The following is a 15741-nucleotide window of genomic DNA, read 5'->3' on the forward strand; positions in this document are numbered from 1 at the left end:
CATCTCTCAAAATTCCCTTGAAAATCTTGGTTTATTTGTGTCATGCTGATGAATCCAGACTGTATGATTTTGGTAGTGTACATGCCCTTCCTGAATTTCAATATGTGGCAGTACAGACTATTCTAACTAATACTCAATTGGTAAAGCCCAGCATTAAAATAATTTTTTTTTTGACTTGAATAATCACAATGTCACATTCAGGGAAATATTTATTAGAAGTTCTAGGACCCTCTCTTTGTATTTATCTTCCAACTAATACATTTTACTATTCGTTATTTTTTCTTATGTTTTGTATTGCCTCATGTTTATTCATTTTGTGTTTCATTTGAAATTTGTATACCAGTCTTCCCAACTGTGCTTTGCTAAACCTTTTACTTTTCTGTTAATATCAAGTTTTGCAATTGTCTCTTAGAAAATGTATCTTGTTGGACCCATATTATGGGTGAAAAGTGGGCACATTGAAGACCAATTATAGGGTCAACTCCCAAGGTCATATGAAAGACATCCAGCCTACATTGGAAAAGCCATTTTCATGCCTTCAGGCAGCCATGTTAAACAGGCTGTAGATAACTTGCATATGCTAATGAGAAATCTCACACCTATTTTAAGAACCCACTGGGAAATTGGCCTACTCTGCTTAAGTTTTTCTGGTCTGTATACAGCCTAACATATGGTAGAATCCAAAAAGATAAATGAACATTCTTAAGCAGTTGCAAAGAGAGTAGAATTCCCGGAGAATGCCAGTTGTAAGCAGGCAACATTCTCCCATTCCCCTTGCCTTGATACACAGCTGAGACCCATTGCTGGTAAGACGGGTGCTAAAAATGGTATTAATCAGTATGGATAAACTGACTCATCAGTTATAACAAACATCAACATTTCACTCAGAGTATTAAGACAAAGCTTGAAAATCAAAGTCAGGTAGTCCCTCGTCAAGAGCTTCTTGCACCCTCAGCTCTGTTCAAGCTGAGGAGAGCCACCTTATCCCATTATTTTCCTAACCATGTTTATTACTGACTTCACTAACCGGATAATAAAATGTGTCCACATTTGCTGATAGCACTAAGATAATTGACATTGTAAGCATTGTAGATGCAAATGTAATATTATAAAGTGATCTTGATAAATTAAGACAATGTATAAAACAGTGGCCTGTGGATTTCAATCTCGGTAAATATGAGGTCATTCAGTATGGATGTTAAAAAGATAGAAAGTGATATTTTCTAAAGGTGAAAAGCTAGAAACAATGGAGTTTCAAAGAAACTTTGCAGCCTAGATACACAAATCAATAAAAAGTGATGAGATTTCTTAAAGCCTAATAGAGTATTTGTCTTTATATATAAAGGATTAGAATAGAAGGGGCCAAAAACCATGCTTCAGCTATACAAAGACCTAATTAGATCACAGGTGGGGTACCGTGAGCCAGTCTTGTGATGACATCTAAGGCAAGACATAATGGCTTTGGTGGGTGCAAGGTGTAGATTTATCCAAATATACTGAACTCCAAAGGTTAATTTAAGAGGAGACATCATATTAACTACTGTTGAACTACCTAAAATTTAGAAGATTAAGCAGTAATTTGACTGACATTTTCAAAATATTGAAGGTGTAGATAAAGTAAGGAAGAAATTACTGCCATTTTTTCAAGAGTACAAGGCCAAAGAGTATAGTTTAAAAATAGAGCCAGCTATTTGAGGAATGGAATTAGAAAAGACTTCCTCATGCAGAGGGTGGTTCAATTTTGGAATTCTCTCCCACAAAAGGCAATCTATATTATTTCAGTGCTTAATTTTCAACCTGAGAATTCTATATTTTTGTTAACTAAGATATAAATGGATTGGGAGCAAAGAAGTTTCAACTTTAGTTTGGTCTTAAAAGAGCCAATAATAGATAACTGCCTGGATATGAAGCTAGCTCACAGATAAATTTTAATCTAACTGAATCATGGAATTTGCTGAAGGACCCTAATGGCCTACATTTGTTCCTAAGCCCCTATATCTTCTTATGCCCAAGACTAAATCATCTTCATATACTGAGAACAAAAGTACATGTATCAATAAAAGTATACCAGCCATTGTCTCTGTAGTATGCCACTTCAAGCCTTTTTCAATCTTTATCCTATCTTTGTTCTGTCCACATTCGATTTCTATGCATCTTGTTACATTCCTCTTATGCCAAGTAATCTGAAGTTTTTTTCAACCAGTGTCTTTTATGACACCTCATGAAATCTCTTCTAAAACATCAAATACAGTTCTTTGACTGCATTTGTGTTATCTATATGATTGGTCACTTTCAAATATTGTGGATCAGAACTTGCCTTTCACAAGCTAGTTTCACTTCCCCTTTGTTATCCTGTGCTTTGTTATCTTATCCTGGATAATTAATTCAAGAAGCGGAATTCCAAATTTCAGTGGACATAGGGGCAGATAGAGGAATAGAGTCATATGACACAGAAGCAGATATTTTGGTTCAACTCGTCCGTGCTGACTAGATATCCCAATCTGACCTCGTCTCTTTTGCCAGCATTTGACCCATATCCCTCTAAACTGGAGCATGGATAGGGTGAATCGACAAGGCCTTGTTCCTAGGGTGGGGGAGTCCAAAACTAGAAGGCATAGGTTGAAGGTGAGGACAGAAAGATTTAAAAAGAACTTAAGGGATTTTTTTTTCACACAGGGGGTGAGCTGGCAGAGGAAGCAGTGGAGGTGGGTAAAATTACAACATTTAAAAGGATTTTGGGTGTGAGCTATGTTTTCCCTGTTTTTATTTTATACTGTGTTCCATTGGGTAGATTGTGTAGTTGGGAGCTAATCTGTTGTTACCCCTTTAAAACCACAATGTGGAAAGTTCTACCTTAATTTTGTCCAGACTGACATTAGACACGATTGTCACACAATCACTCAGGTGACCTTTCTTTCCCTTTCTGAAAAGTGATATTGGATCATTTATTGTCATATCTATCAGTACACATTTCATATTTAAGAAATCTTGAAAATTTATCACCAAAAATTTCACAATCCTTTCTCTTTTAATATACTAGAGTAAGTGCCACTAGGGTCCATGGACTTACTTAATTTAAATTACTTTTTCAACACTAATTCCTTTTCTATCTTTATGTACTCTATACCCTCTATTAGAACAATCATATATCTTAACAACAGAAATAACTCAGTTGTGCTTATACTCTCCACAATAAGACAGCCTTGTACATTTCTACATTTTATTAATTTACTCTTCAACAGCACATAAATACTATTTGTTTTCACAGATTCCTCTTTTAAAAAAAAACAATCACATTCCCTTTTGTTCATCCTTAGCTATCATTCTAGCACCTTAAACAACATTTTCTAATTTCATCATATTTAGTTTTTGTATTATTAACTTGATGAATTTAACTTATTTTTAGGCAGTGTTTGGGGTGAATCACACTTGTCTGTGCATTTAGGGACTTGATGGTTTGTTTAAAAAGAAAGAAATTGAAAATACTAAAGCAAACAATGTCATTTTCATTGCAGGAATTCATGAAATTATATAAATTACTCACTCCTTGTATGTGATTTTTCTTATGCTTCAAAGATTTATTTTTAATGTTGTTTATCAGCAGAAGTCTAAACATGAATCCACTTCCTTTGAACTTACATAGAATTACATATTCAACATCAGTCATCATCATGCAATCTTGATAAAACGCCCAGTGACAGAACTTTTTAGCTGAACTGCTACCCTAAGATGGGACACGTGAATATACAACTGAACATAGCCCTACTCAACCACATGATAAGCCACCCTCTTTCAAATCAGAAAACAAATCTTTCTGGGCAATCTGAGAACAAGGTAAATGCTCAAGAGGAGGTGTTGTAACATTTTGAGAACTTGGCATTGGCAATAAAGCAGAATGTATGATTGACATCTGTACCGATGTTTCAATATTATGCCAGCTTGTTTCGATCCGACATAAAAACATAAAGTAGCAAATACAACCAATATCTTTATGATAAATTGTGATGATTTGCTCACTATTTCCGGGTATAATGAAGTCATGAGTTGGTTTTGAAGATTCATACAATCAATGTTAACCTAATCAAATCGATTTTAATCGAGTGGGGCAGGATTGGAAGTATTTCCGGCAAAAACCCCACATATTTAATTGCAAGCAAACCTTTACCCCTTCCCCTGTTGAAATTACCTTAAATAGTTACATGTGAAAGGTCAGTAAAACAGCATATCAGAGGGGCGTAATATACCCCCCATCCGGAAAGTTATGTTTAGTAGTTATTTTAGGAAATTATACGGAAAACGTCTCGCCGTTCCATTATTTTTTACCTCGTCTCTTGCATGAAACACTATTCTGCACTAACCTTTCCGGTACATTGCATTGACCTTGTTTTTGTTTGCCAAACAGTCATTGGTCATAATTGAAAACTGGCTTATTTTCGTTCAGTGTTTACAAGGAACTTTTTTTTTTCCGGTAAACTGTACTGGTTGTGGCCCTTGTCATTTTGAAAAGCCGAATTTTATCAAGGACGATGGTTTAAAAAAATGTAGTTCGTGTCAAGAAGGAAACTATTTTACTGGTAATGATCCCCATTTCGAATCTTAATAGCAAAAGTAAAGATAACTCTGGAAGAACTTAATAGCAATAATAATTCACAGCTGCTATTATGTTTTCTTAATTTTCTGTGACAGGTTGCGTTCCAGATATTGTAAAGGCTTAAAGAGAATGCCAAAGAAAGATTCAAGAGAATTATCCCAGAGATAAGGAACTTCAGCCACTTGGCTAGATGAGAAAAGTTGGATCTGTTTTTCTTGAAGAGAAAGTGGACAGGAGATTTGATTCATTCAAAAATCGTGAAGGGTCTGCACAGAGTAAACAGGGAGAATCAGTTTTCGTTGGTGGAAGGACTGAGAATCAGACAGCACAGATTTAAGGTGGTATGCAAAAGGACATTAGAAAAATCTTCCACGCAGGAAGCGATTAGGATCTGGAATATGCTGCTTGAGCATGTGATGGAGGCCGGCTCAGTTCATGCCTTCAAGAAAGAAATCGAATCTCGGCTGGAAATGGAAAAGGTGCAGGCCTGGCGGGAAAAAGATGGGGGGGGGCGGGAGGGGGTGGGGGCGCGGCACTAGGTGAATTGATTCTCCCGAGAATAGGCGCAGACCTGTCGAGCCGAATGGACAGCCTCAATTTTGCTATCGGTCTGTGGTTCAAATCACCATTTCTTGATGAGAAATTAGAGCCATCATTTAAATTGGAACAAGCACATTAGATACATTTATTTGTGATTTCGAAGCCTACATTGGAAATTACGCGTAGTAAACGAGACCATTGGACAGACATAGCTGTTATAACGAGGCAATAGATATTCGACCCAGCTATTCTTTAGTTTTTTTTATATTTAAGTGACAGTGTTAACGTTAAGGTCCAAGGTGTTTTCTTTGAGTTTCCAGCCTTTCGATAAAAGAGTCAACGATAAGTTGATTGTAAAATTGTCAGTAACTAGGGGTAGGAGAGCTAAGAGTGAGATAAGGGGAAATTTCTTTACTCAGAGAGTTGTTATGATTTGGATTGTGCTGTCTGGGAGAGCGATGGACGCGGATTCCACAGGGGGTTTCAAAAGAGAGCTGGATATATATTTGAAAGTGATGAAGTTAGAGGGCTATGGAGATAGGGATGGAGAATGGGACCAGCTGGCTTGCTCTTTTGGGAGCTGGTACAGACACGATGGGTCGACTGGCCCCCTTCTTTATTGTAAAATTCTATGGTTATAAAACATTCATATTAGTAAGGAGCCAAGGATTGCACAGTATCTGGTCAGTCACCACCTGAGTCTATTCAATCATCTAATCTTTGGCATCTCGTATGGACACTGCAATATGTGAACGTGGCCCGGGAAATAAAGGCAGTTGACTCACAGCCAATTTAGAGCTATTAAGTCGCTTCGTAAAAAATCCATGAAGCCATAGCGGATATAATGTAGCTGTATGTACACCTGGTGACATGAAAGACGCGAATGTGCAGTTTCTGTCCCCGCGTCTGTTTTTTTTAACAAAACTGCTGACAGAGATGAGAGCAGGCCGAACGGTCAGACGTGGAGAAAATAGAAATCTGGTCTGTGCACGGTTCACGGAGCTTGCATTTGGATAGCAAGGTGCAGAGAATGTCAAAGCAATCACAACATAACTGCACAGCTTACCTCACACAGACGCCAACACAAAAGCGACCTTAAAGAAAAACACCACTCCATCGGTAACTTTAAACAGACACCAGTGAGACAAAAGACAAGGAACTCAAACACAAGCGCTGAGCACAAACTGGCATTGAATGCATGGATATAGCCAGAAAGACCCTACTCTACTACAAGACGCAATAATGAGATCACAATAAGCACAGCCCTTGAACAGAACTTCAAAATCAGCATATTTCCAAACAGGTAACCAACATCCACATGCAAGACGTCCAACCCCTCCAATAAACAATGTAATAAACAGTAAACAGTGTAATACAACGGAATCGACAAAGGCAACAAGGGCCAGCATTGCTGAGAATGCTACGTGAACTAGTATCAGCAACGTCATGTCATGGGGTGTCACGTTAAAGGACACGACCAACGGAAGTTCCTCCCTCAGCAGGTCTACAGTGGCAACATCCTGTTTAAATATATACATTTCTAGAGTTTCTCTTCTAAACAGAAATGACATACTCTTTTTCACCACCCATGTTCTGGGTCAGATTTATATTGCTTCGAATCCCAATTCGCAAGCTGCATGGATTAAATTGGTAAAAGGGTAAAGCACCAACCAAATGCATCCTCACGATTATCTTTTTCTACCGTTGGATGGCACACGGTAAAGGGAGTTAATATTACAATTGCATTTATCTGATATATGTCCATCTCTGTATGTCTACCTCTCTATTCTACACTCAATCCCTCCTTCCATCCATCCATTCACCTGTCAACCCATCTTTCCATTAATCCAATAACTTTGTAACTAATGCATCCATATGTAAATATTGCTTGGTAAATTGGTTTTCTTAGCGATTTCAAACTTTTTTTGCAAATGCTTAGAACACAAGAGGTAGAGTCATTGGACCTTCCCCTTACCGCCATGGTTTATTATTACATCTATGAGTGGTGGGTCAAAAAAAAGTTTTACTCTTTTTATTGGTAATGAAGTTTCACTTTTTCACTTAAACTAATAAAAGTTTCACTTTTTCAGGTATATAGGTAAGACGGCGAATGACAGTACTTTTTATGTTGGATAATTAGAACTTTACAGGGAAATTTCTATGTATAGATCAGATGATTTCAGAAGCATCTTAAAATGATTTCATATGTTGCATTCGATCTCGTACCATGTTCAAACTACAAGAATGCATGTCAATGCATTGTGTTCTATTCCCCTAAAACATAATGTTACTAATTCCTGAACTATCCATCATTCACATCCAGAAAAGTTCGAAGGATCTAAAATCACAGCATCATAGAATCCCTACAATATGGAAGCAGGCCATTCGGTCCATCCAATCCACACCGACTCGCCGAAGAGCATTCCGCCCAGATCCACTCGCCTACCCTTTCCCTGTAACCCTGCATTTCCCATGGCTAATCCACCTGGCCTATACATTCCTGGACACAATAGGCAATTTAGCATGGCCAATCCATCTAACTTGCGCATGCTTAGACTGGGGACAAAACCGGAGCAGCCGAAGGAAACGCACGCAGACACGGGAAGAGCGTGAAAACTCCCCACAGACAGTCGCCAGAGACTGGTTGTGAGGCAGCAGCGCTAACAACCGAGCCACCATGTCGTGTATATTGAAATCAAACTTCGTTCCATTGAATCCAGACCACTGCAGGATATTATATTTGAAAGAAAATATAAGTACACTTAAACAATACCAAAGAATGATAAATGCTACTTTTATATATAAGTTATATTTATATTTAAGTTGATTCGTACTATATGGCGAGTGGAATACAAAATAAGACAGAGCAATTTAAATATTCATTTCAAATCATGTTCAAATTCCATACCCTTTTTAATGACAGACTGGTCCAATAAACTCATGCCAGTGGTACCCGTGTCATCCAAAGCCTGTTAATGTATAATAAAAAAAAATGAGTTAGGTCCATATCACTATTCAAATTGAATTGATATTAAACAGTCATATATAAATCACGCTCAATCAATCTCGACTATCTGTTATTTCCATTTATATTACCTGGTTGAAGGTTTATTATTCTAAGAAAAAATTACCAGAGGAAATTCGCTAGAATTACATGTTATCAGATAATAAGCTGTCTAACATTTCGGAGTCGCGTGATTGTTTATTAGAAAATGTTATCCAGTAGAATATACAGAAAAAATACGCAAATGCCAGTATTTATTTGCTTATAATTTAGAATCGTGTAACCGAATTAAACAAATTTTACCCGAGTTCACCATGTTCATGCAGACATGTAGAAACCTATTCAACGACATACAAATCTATCATTACAGTATCCATGTGCACATGCAAGTATATATCTACATGTACACGGTGCATAGCTGCTGCAATATTCATGATATAGATGTATGCTATAATCACATAGAATTCTGCGTGGCCTATGATAGCATCGCAAATAAACGGACTGACATTCTCTCCATTAGGAATGGCATAAAACGATATATAAATAAAGGATCAAACAATGAAACTGTTATTTTAGTAGTGAAAAGAGATTCAATTAAGCATGTGATACTTTAGACTTTGGTCAACGAGAATATGGGTTACTGCAGCAATGGCGAACAATGAGCCCTAAGATCACATTGAGAAAGGCGCACGCACCCGTTTCTTGATTTGGTTTTGGGAGAATTCCACTCATCTGGAAACTAAAGTTTAGAAATTACTTTGTGCTTTATTGACCCATTTGAAATAAGTCAGGGCAGAATCTTGTTACAACTTTAATTAAACCAAGGTCGTGTAACTACTAAAGCGTATTATATGCGCATGGGTTCAGATGCGTGTGATAATCTGACCCTGAGAGTCAGATAGTTAATACCATGTGACACGCGCGATATTTCCTAAATGATGAGCTTTGTTTCTATTTCATTTATCTCGATCTATATTGGTTAAACTGAACAATGATGCTAACGGAGTCAATTCAACTCCTTTATATTTTTAGAGTGATAATAGATCTTTTGCTTAATTGATTCATCCAACGCTGTTAGGTTTATTCCAGTATCGAAAAGTAAAGCAAGATTGTTGTTAGAAGTACAATTCTTCATATACATGGGTCGTCCACACAAACGTAGAATCGTATTCACAATTTCAACTCAAACATCTAACAATTCTTTGAAAGCTGAAAGGAAACTATATAAGGAAATGGCATTGAATGTTAGAGTTTAAGAAGTTCCTCTTCATAGACATGTGTTAGAAAGTTCCACGTTGCCCTTCTGCTAGTCCTTCAACCTTCCTGAATTGCATGTTAGAATTAAAGATTGTCTTCATCACTGAGCTTTGACTGCCATCTGACTTTCACTGACTTTGACTTTCACTGCCATCATTTTGGTTAAACCCGTGTTTTTAATGTTTGCATAATGGTTATGGTTGGTCTAGGATTTCTAATATCCAAATCGGCATCAATAACATTATCAACACTATTTTCTAGATCGGGGTGTCTTAGGCACTAACTAATCTTCAATATCCACAAAAAAAGTTCTCGGCACGCGATTTGTTTACAGAAATACCAGGCGGAAGCGACATTTAAGAGAACATGGACATATCCATGTGCCTTCGAAACACGTGTTTATTGTGTTTCGCAGACATTAGGCATCGGGGCGACAGCACAAAGTGAGAAGAATGTCATTGCGTTGAACGCAGAATAACTGGAGTCATTAAAGTTCACCAGACTTGTGCCCATGCAATACGTTTAGCATTCTCCGTTGTCTGTTGACCCGGTGTACAGTTTGAAGCATTTTCATCGCACAAACAGTTTATTTCTTTATTTCAACATTTAACATGTTGAAAAGTGGAATGTCATGATCGCATGTATCAACAAATAATCAATTTATCATTTTAATTACGTTTGGTTCTCCCTATATGTTCCATAAGTCAGCAGACATGTTTTGGGGTGAACTGCAGAGTAAAAGACTTAAGAAAATGTTAAGAAGTTTCTGTAGCTAATGAGAAAGGTCTACTTTGATTTTCTATCTAATTATCACCGCCTGCTGGGTTTTTGTAGAGGATATTCACGCAGCATGTTGGCAGTTAATAGTCACAGAGAGTATCATAAAGATTTAATTAGAAATGCATGCGGAAATGAGGGAAAAAACAACTCACACTTTTAATTACCAGACTCTGCTTTAAAGGGATACGAACAGCGGGATTTTAACAAATTACGAAAGGAAACGTGTGCACGCTTCCAAATAGTTTTCTGAATATATTCCCCTTGCGCTTCAGCTAATTGTTATTGTTTGCTTTGCTTTGCACGCAGTGCCTGGCGTGGCGCGCCCTCTACACTTCAGTGGGCTCGCTCCCCGGTGAAGAAAACCGGGCCTTAAATTCCCGAAGCAAAAGCTTCGAATTTCCTAACAGTCCGCGTGGTAATGTCTTAGATCTACAATTAGTCAAGCTAGGATGTATGTATACTTTTGTCCGATTTAGAAGCAAGGTCGCCAATTATCACATGGGAGACGTGGGGGAGGGGCAAAGGGGAACTATCTTCATGAATTTACTGCCACTGTGCTTCACCGACGGTGTATCCAGTCATTTAAACGCGATTCTATTAGGATTTAGAAACTCACCCAAGAAACGGATGACATTATCGGATGCTGTTTAATAACCAGTCCCTCATGCCCCTCATGCAGCAAAGTTTTTTTTTGTTTGAAGTCTGCTTTTTCTCAAATCAGCAGGTGACTGGGTAGAGAGGATGGCGTTGTTACTAACACAATACATTAAACTCAGCTCTTCTCATCTGAAACCAACAGCTGTCCAGTTTAAACCTCTGGCAATATTTACAGTCAAGATTACATGAAGGCCGAGAGAAACGCACACTGTCCAAACATGATTCACCTGCCACGCGAACAAAATGCGTCTTCACTGGATACTGCTGGTTACTTTTCCGGCGTCACTTGTGGTTGTCTACACTGCTAGTGAATAAGTAGGAAGAGTGGCAAGACCAATATTTAATGAACTGGCTGATGCCACATGGTTCACATAGCTTCAACAAAGAATTCCCACAGCACTCCTCAATCTGCAGCAGGACCTTCTTATTTTGTTAAAGTTCACTACGACCTGCCTTTATTAAAAACTGGCGTTGACTCCTTACGAATGGTCTAGACTGGATGTTATCCTTCTTGTCATTTCAAAATCGGAATAGTACTAGTAATCTTAGTGAGCGTTTTTAAGTCATTTATTCAATTAATCATTGATAAGATGGATAATTTATTCCCACAGAAATGTGTTATTTTAAAAAAAAGATTATTGTTACAAAAGACAGTTCGCTAAATTAAAATGGACTTGATCTTAAGGGCGAAATACATCGTTGGGGATCATCGTAAATGAACCAAGTAAACATCAGTCAGATTTCTCCTCTTTCTCTCCCTCCTGGGTAAAAATCCATTCACCGAATTATGATTAATCCTGACATACTTTAGTGTTGTTTTCATTTTCAATTAACCAACACTCCTAAGTTTATGTCAGGGAGAACTAGTGGCGGCAAATTCGCTACAATCTACACATACCCTAACTTTACCAGCAAATACTGCCTCTCTTGTCTTTATTCATTAAAATAAAATGGATTTTTAGATTGGTGCTCAAAGTAATGTATGGACGAGATGAGCGTTATTTTCTTTATGATTGTTGTTTTTCATGGCGCCATTACCCCGTAAATAGGAACAAAAACAAAATTAGGAGTCACTGCTTCAGTAGGAAGCTAAATAGGGAAGATGTAAAAGTTTGATCAAGTAAGGATCAGAAGCCGCTTAGCAGTTTAAAGTGACATCATTTTAGGCTCTTTTTGATGCCAAGATAACAGAAATACAACTTTGACAGTTTCAGCAACTCATATAAACCCCGAGACTCAAACTTTCTGCCCACTATGCCTCTGATCACCGCCAGCTTTGGGAGATATTTGAGGTACAGCATTTAAAAAAAAACTCAAATTTCTGGCATCTCTGAGCACTTTACTTACTTAAGGAGGTCGCAATGAACTCAAAGCAACGATCAGGAATGTGACATTCTATTTAACCCCCAGTTGTTTGCGTTGTTTTTCGAGCGGGGCTTCAGCCCATTTCACAGGGGGGAATAAAAGAGATTACACAATACAGGTGAATTGTTTTGTGATGGACTTTTTTTCATCTAGGGCTAACAATGAATAAAAGCAAATAAAAAAAATTAAGGATTTAACCATTTATGGAAAATGTCCACAGCCATTATTAAAGTTTTCTGGTTTAAAATGATTAGATTGTTTAAAATAACCAGTCATTTTATGGGATTTCCCTGTGTATTTCCTTTCTTTTCTGTTTAGATTAACAAAACGTAAACTCTACTTAAAACCAATTATTCTGTTTAAATATTACGCTTTCCCATTTCCAATATGTCAAGGCGAAAAATCCATACTGTTATCATTTAAATGCCATCGATTATGTTGGTTGAAATGTGTTAATAATTACTCTCTCGCCATGCTCCTAAACGTTCAATATGGCTTGCGTATTGATAATATTTTTAAATAACATCAGCTCTATTTTACGACTCGTCGCCTAATAACAATAATGGCGAATCGAACGGCAATGGATGGACTCGAGGTGCAATTAAGAAAGTGAGCATATGTACCAAACTAAATACTAGTTAAGAAAACGCTTTTTGCACCACATGATTACAAATGCTTGGATTTGTCAAAAGAGCAAGAAGAGTGGCAAAGAATTCAAAGGAAAGTAAGAGGATGGTGGTGTGAATTGAGTAAACATTCATTAACATTCTAGGCTTCAGATTTCTCGTTTTCGGTAGCAGATGCATACACAATGAAGGCCAGGATGCCTGCGCTTAAACAATATAACGTTTCCTCCAAACAGGCATTCCTGACGATATCAGTTGCACTGCCACATTTTTGATACGGATAGGACGATTATTTTGATATTGTTTCTCTCTCTCTCCGCAATCCTAACATACTTGAACAATTGACTTCTTTAATTACCAAAATTACTTCCCCTTGATTTGTAGCGCTCTAGGTAACTGTAAATATCAACGTGACACCAAACACGCCACGCTTCTATTGAGTCTCTCAGTTCTATTTAATTTTACAATGGCATTCGACAGATGAAGCTGGTTCAGGAACGCGAACTGAGATTTCTTAATTCAATGAACGAGAACGGAACCTAAAACTTGTTAGTTTTAAAAGGCAGTGCTGACTCACAAATAACGAGCAAGCTGTTCTCATTTGCTTTATATATTTTGCTGAATCCTAATCTTCGATTTTGGGACCTACTTAATGTTCCCTCATTCGGAGTTCACGTTTCGAGGTGGCACGGAAGTTCGAGTTCCTCATAGAGGTTGAACTGTTGTAGTAATTACCTGATCATTTCGGACTAATTCTACCCCAAAGAACAAGTACTTAATTCAACTGAACATATCAAATTTGAAATGTCACTCCATTTAAACTGGCTGTACACATACGGGTCATTTCTCTGGTGATGAATGTAGTTTTGTTGCAAATGAATGCTTTACAGACTTTGGCACCACGGTAAATTATATTATTGATGCCATTGAGCTCAGTTCTTATACAACAGAATATCACATTCTTTTAAAAAAAATCGCATTACAATGTTGATGACAGACGAGTATATGTATCATTGTGCTATTGCCTTATTTGGTTGATGTTATTAACCCTGAAGTGAAATCGCAAAGCAACATTACGACTACACAAAACGCACTGAGGCATTCACGCCGTCCGGTCTTGGGTGTTTAATTTTAAATTTGCAAAAAAAAAACGTATTATGGCAGATTGTTTGGGCCTATCTTAATAATGCAGTTAATGAATAAATGCATGGCTAAATGCTAGTCTCTCTGTAATGATGCTACAAGCCTTCTCTCACTTATGTAGTCCCCTGCTGCAACGCGAACACGGACACAAAAAAATGTCACGGCGAAGACAGCAATACAATAAGTGATCTTCACAGACCGTGGTTTGAAGCTATCAATAAATCTACATCATCGTCTCATTCACTCAGACAGTGGCAGCTACCAAATGAATGAGCTATAGAAGGACAGATGTCCAAAACGACCTGAAATTTGTCCCCTATGAACATTTGGGAGTGATAATATTCTTTTTGCATAAATCAGCGCGGCACTTAGCACGCTCCATTCTTCTTAGTACTTCATCTTACTAAAAATGACGCAGTAACAATAGAAGTAAACGCGGCACATTTCCAATTGGATTGATCAACGAGAACAACTACGCGGCCACGAAGGCTGCAGGACCAGGCACTTTGTGAAGTTATGATTTATAATACTGTGATTATTTAGGTGTTAGTTCAGTGAAATAAATTTATCTTCCGTGAGAAGGAAGAATGTCCGATACATCGTCACATACCAGAATGTCTGAAGGACTCAAGGAAAAGATCAGGGCACTAAATCTGCAAAGAAATACGCTCTGATTGTGTCTGAACAGCAGACTGATCCAAAATCGAATATTCAAGCCTGTTCAGATCTGTGTTCTGCAGTAAACTACATTTTTAGCCAACAAATATGAACAGGCAAGGATTGTTATTTTTAAAGGAATTATATGCACGCTTTGCAATTAGGAATTAAGAATTACATGTGTTGAAAGCAACGTTTTCAGATCTAACCTTGTCTAAACATTTCAAGGTGCTGCATACACAATCGTTCTGGAGACGGGAAGAGTTCCTAATCGCAGCGGCCATCTTTGTTTATGAGTAAGTGTATTTTTAAATGCAAACTATGTTTCCCTTTAAGTTTAGAAAATTTACTTATAATTTTTCCAACTTCAAATACTTATAATTTTTCCAACTTGGGAACGTTTATAATGCAGGCACCAAATTCTAAAAGTCTATCTTCTTTCAAGCACAAAAAGACAATGCATTGAGCAGGTACAACACTTGACAGGACTCGATACTCATCACAAAACAGTGAACTGGAAAAGTATTGAATGCAATATGATTAACGTGACAACTTTCAAACAGTCATCTTAAATATCCTCCTTAATGTCTAAATTCCATATATGTACGCAAAATAAAACAACCACCAATTAATCAAAATGGACAAAAGGTGATTAGTAACACCGATTAATCAGGAAGTACTCTTTCGCCTGAACAGTTGTTTTGGTAAGAGTTTCTAATAAAGAGAGGTGAACTTGATTTTTGCCTGACGAGTTCAAAACGAAAATCTTTGACTGTATTTTTTTCTCTCGCAGCCTGCTTTCTTGAATCTTATTGCTAATTAATATCAAACTCGATCAAGTTCAGTAGTTCATGTTTTGTGTGAACACCTCAACCTTTCCACGCATTATCTCTCATCATATCTTATTAGCAAACTTGCAGTCTTCTAATTTCAAACAGACTGTAGTCCTAATTGCAATATCACATTTTATTGCATTTATTTATGAAATAGATTGCAGCAAAAAAACAAATTGAGATAACAATACAAATGAATTAGATGTACTAAATCGTTTTATTGCAGTTAAATGCAATTCAGAAAATGGTGTCATGAAACACCATCATTCATATTCCAATGTGATTTTC

The 15741-nt window shown here is 37.3% G+C and overlaps 1 protein-coding gene across 2 annotated transcripts in view; it reads right to left on the minus strand.

The window, feature by feature from the left end:
• The window catches only part of LOC109913418 (transcription factor AP-2-beta), a 169259-nt gene that overhangs the window by 17369 nt on the left and 136149 nt on the right, over positions 1 to 15741 (minus strand). Inside the window, exon 3 of one of the 2 annotated variants that reach the window (XM_020517905.2) lies at positions 8040 to 8100. The exons of the other annotated variant lie outside the window; for it this stretch is intronic. Within the exon in view, the coding sequence (XP_020373494.1) occupies positions 8040 to 8100 (61 nt within the window). The remainder of the gene's footprint in view (positions 1 to 8039; positions 8101 to 15741) is intronic. 2 annotated transcript variants of the gene reach the window in all.

The sequence above is a fragment of the Rhincodon typus genome, chromosome 5, assembly GCF_021869965.1.
Source record: "Rhincodon typus isolate 14 chromosome 5, sRhiTyp1.1, whole genome shotgun sequence".
In the NCBI taxonomy this organism is placed as follows: domain Eukaryota; kingdom Metazoa; phylum Chordata; class Chondrichthyes; order Orectolobiformes; family Rhincodontidae; genus Rhincodon; species Rhincodon typus.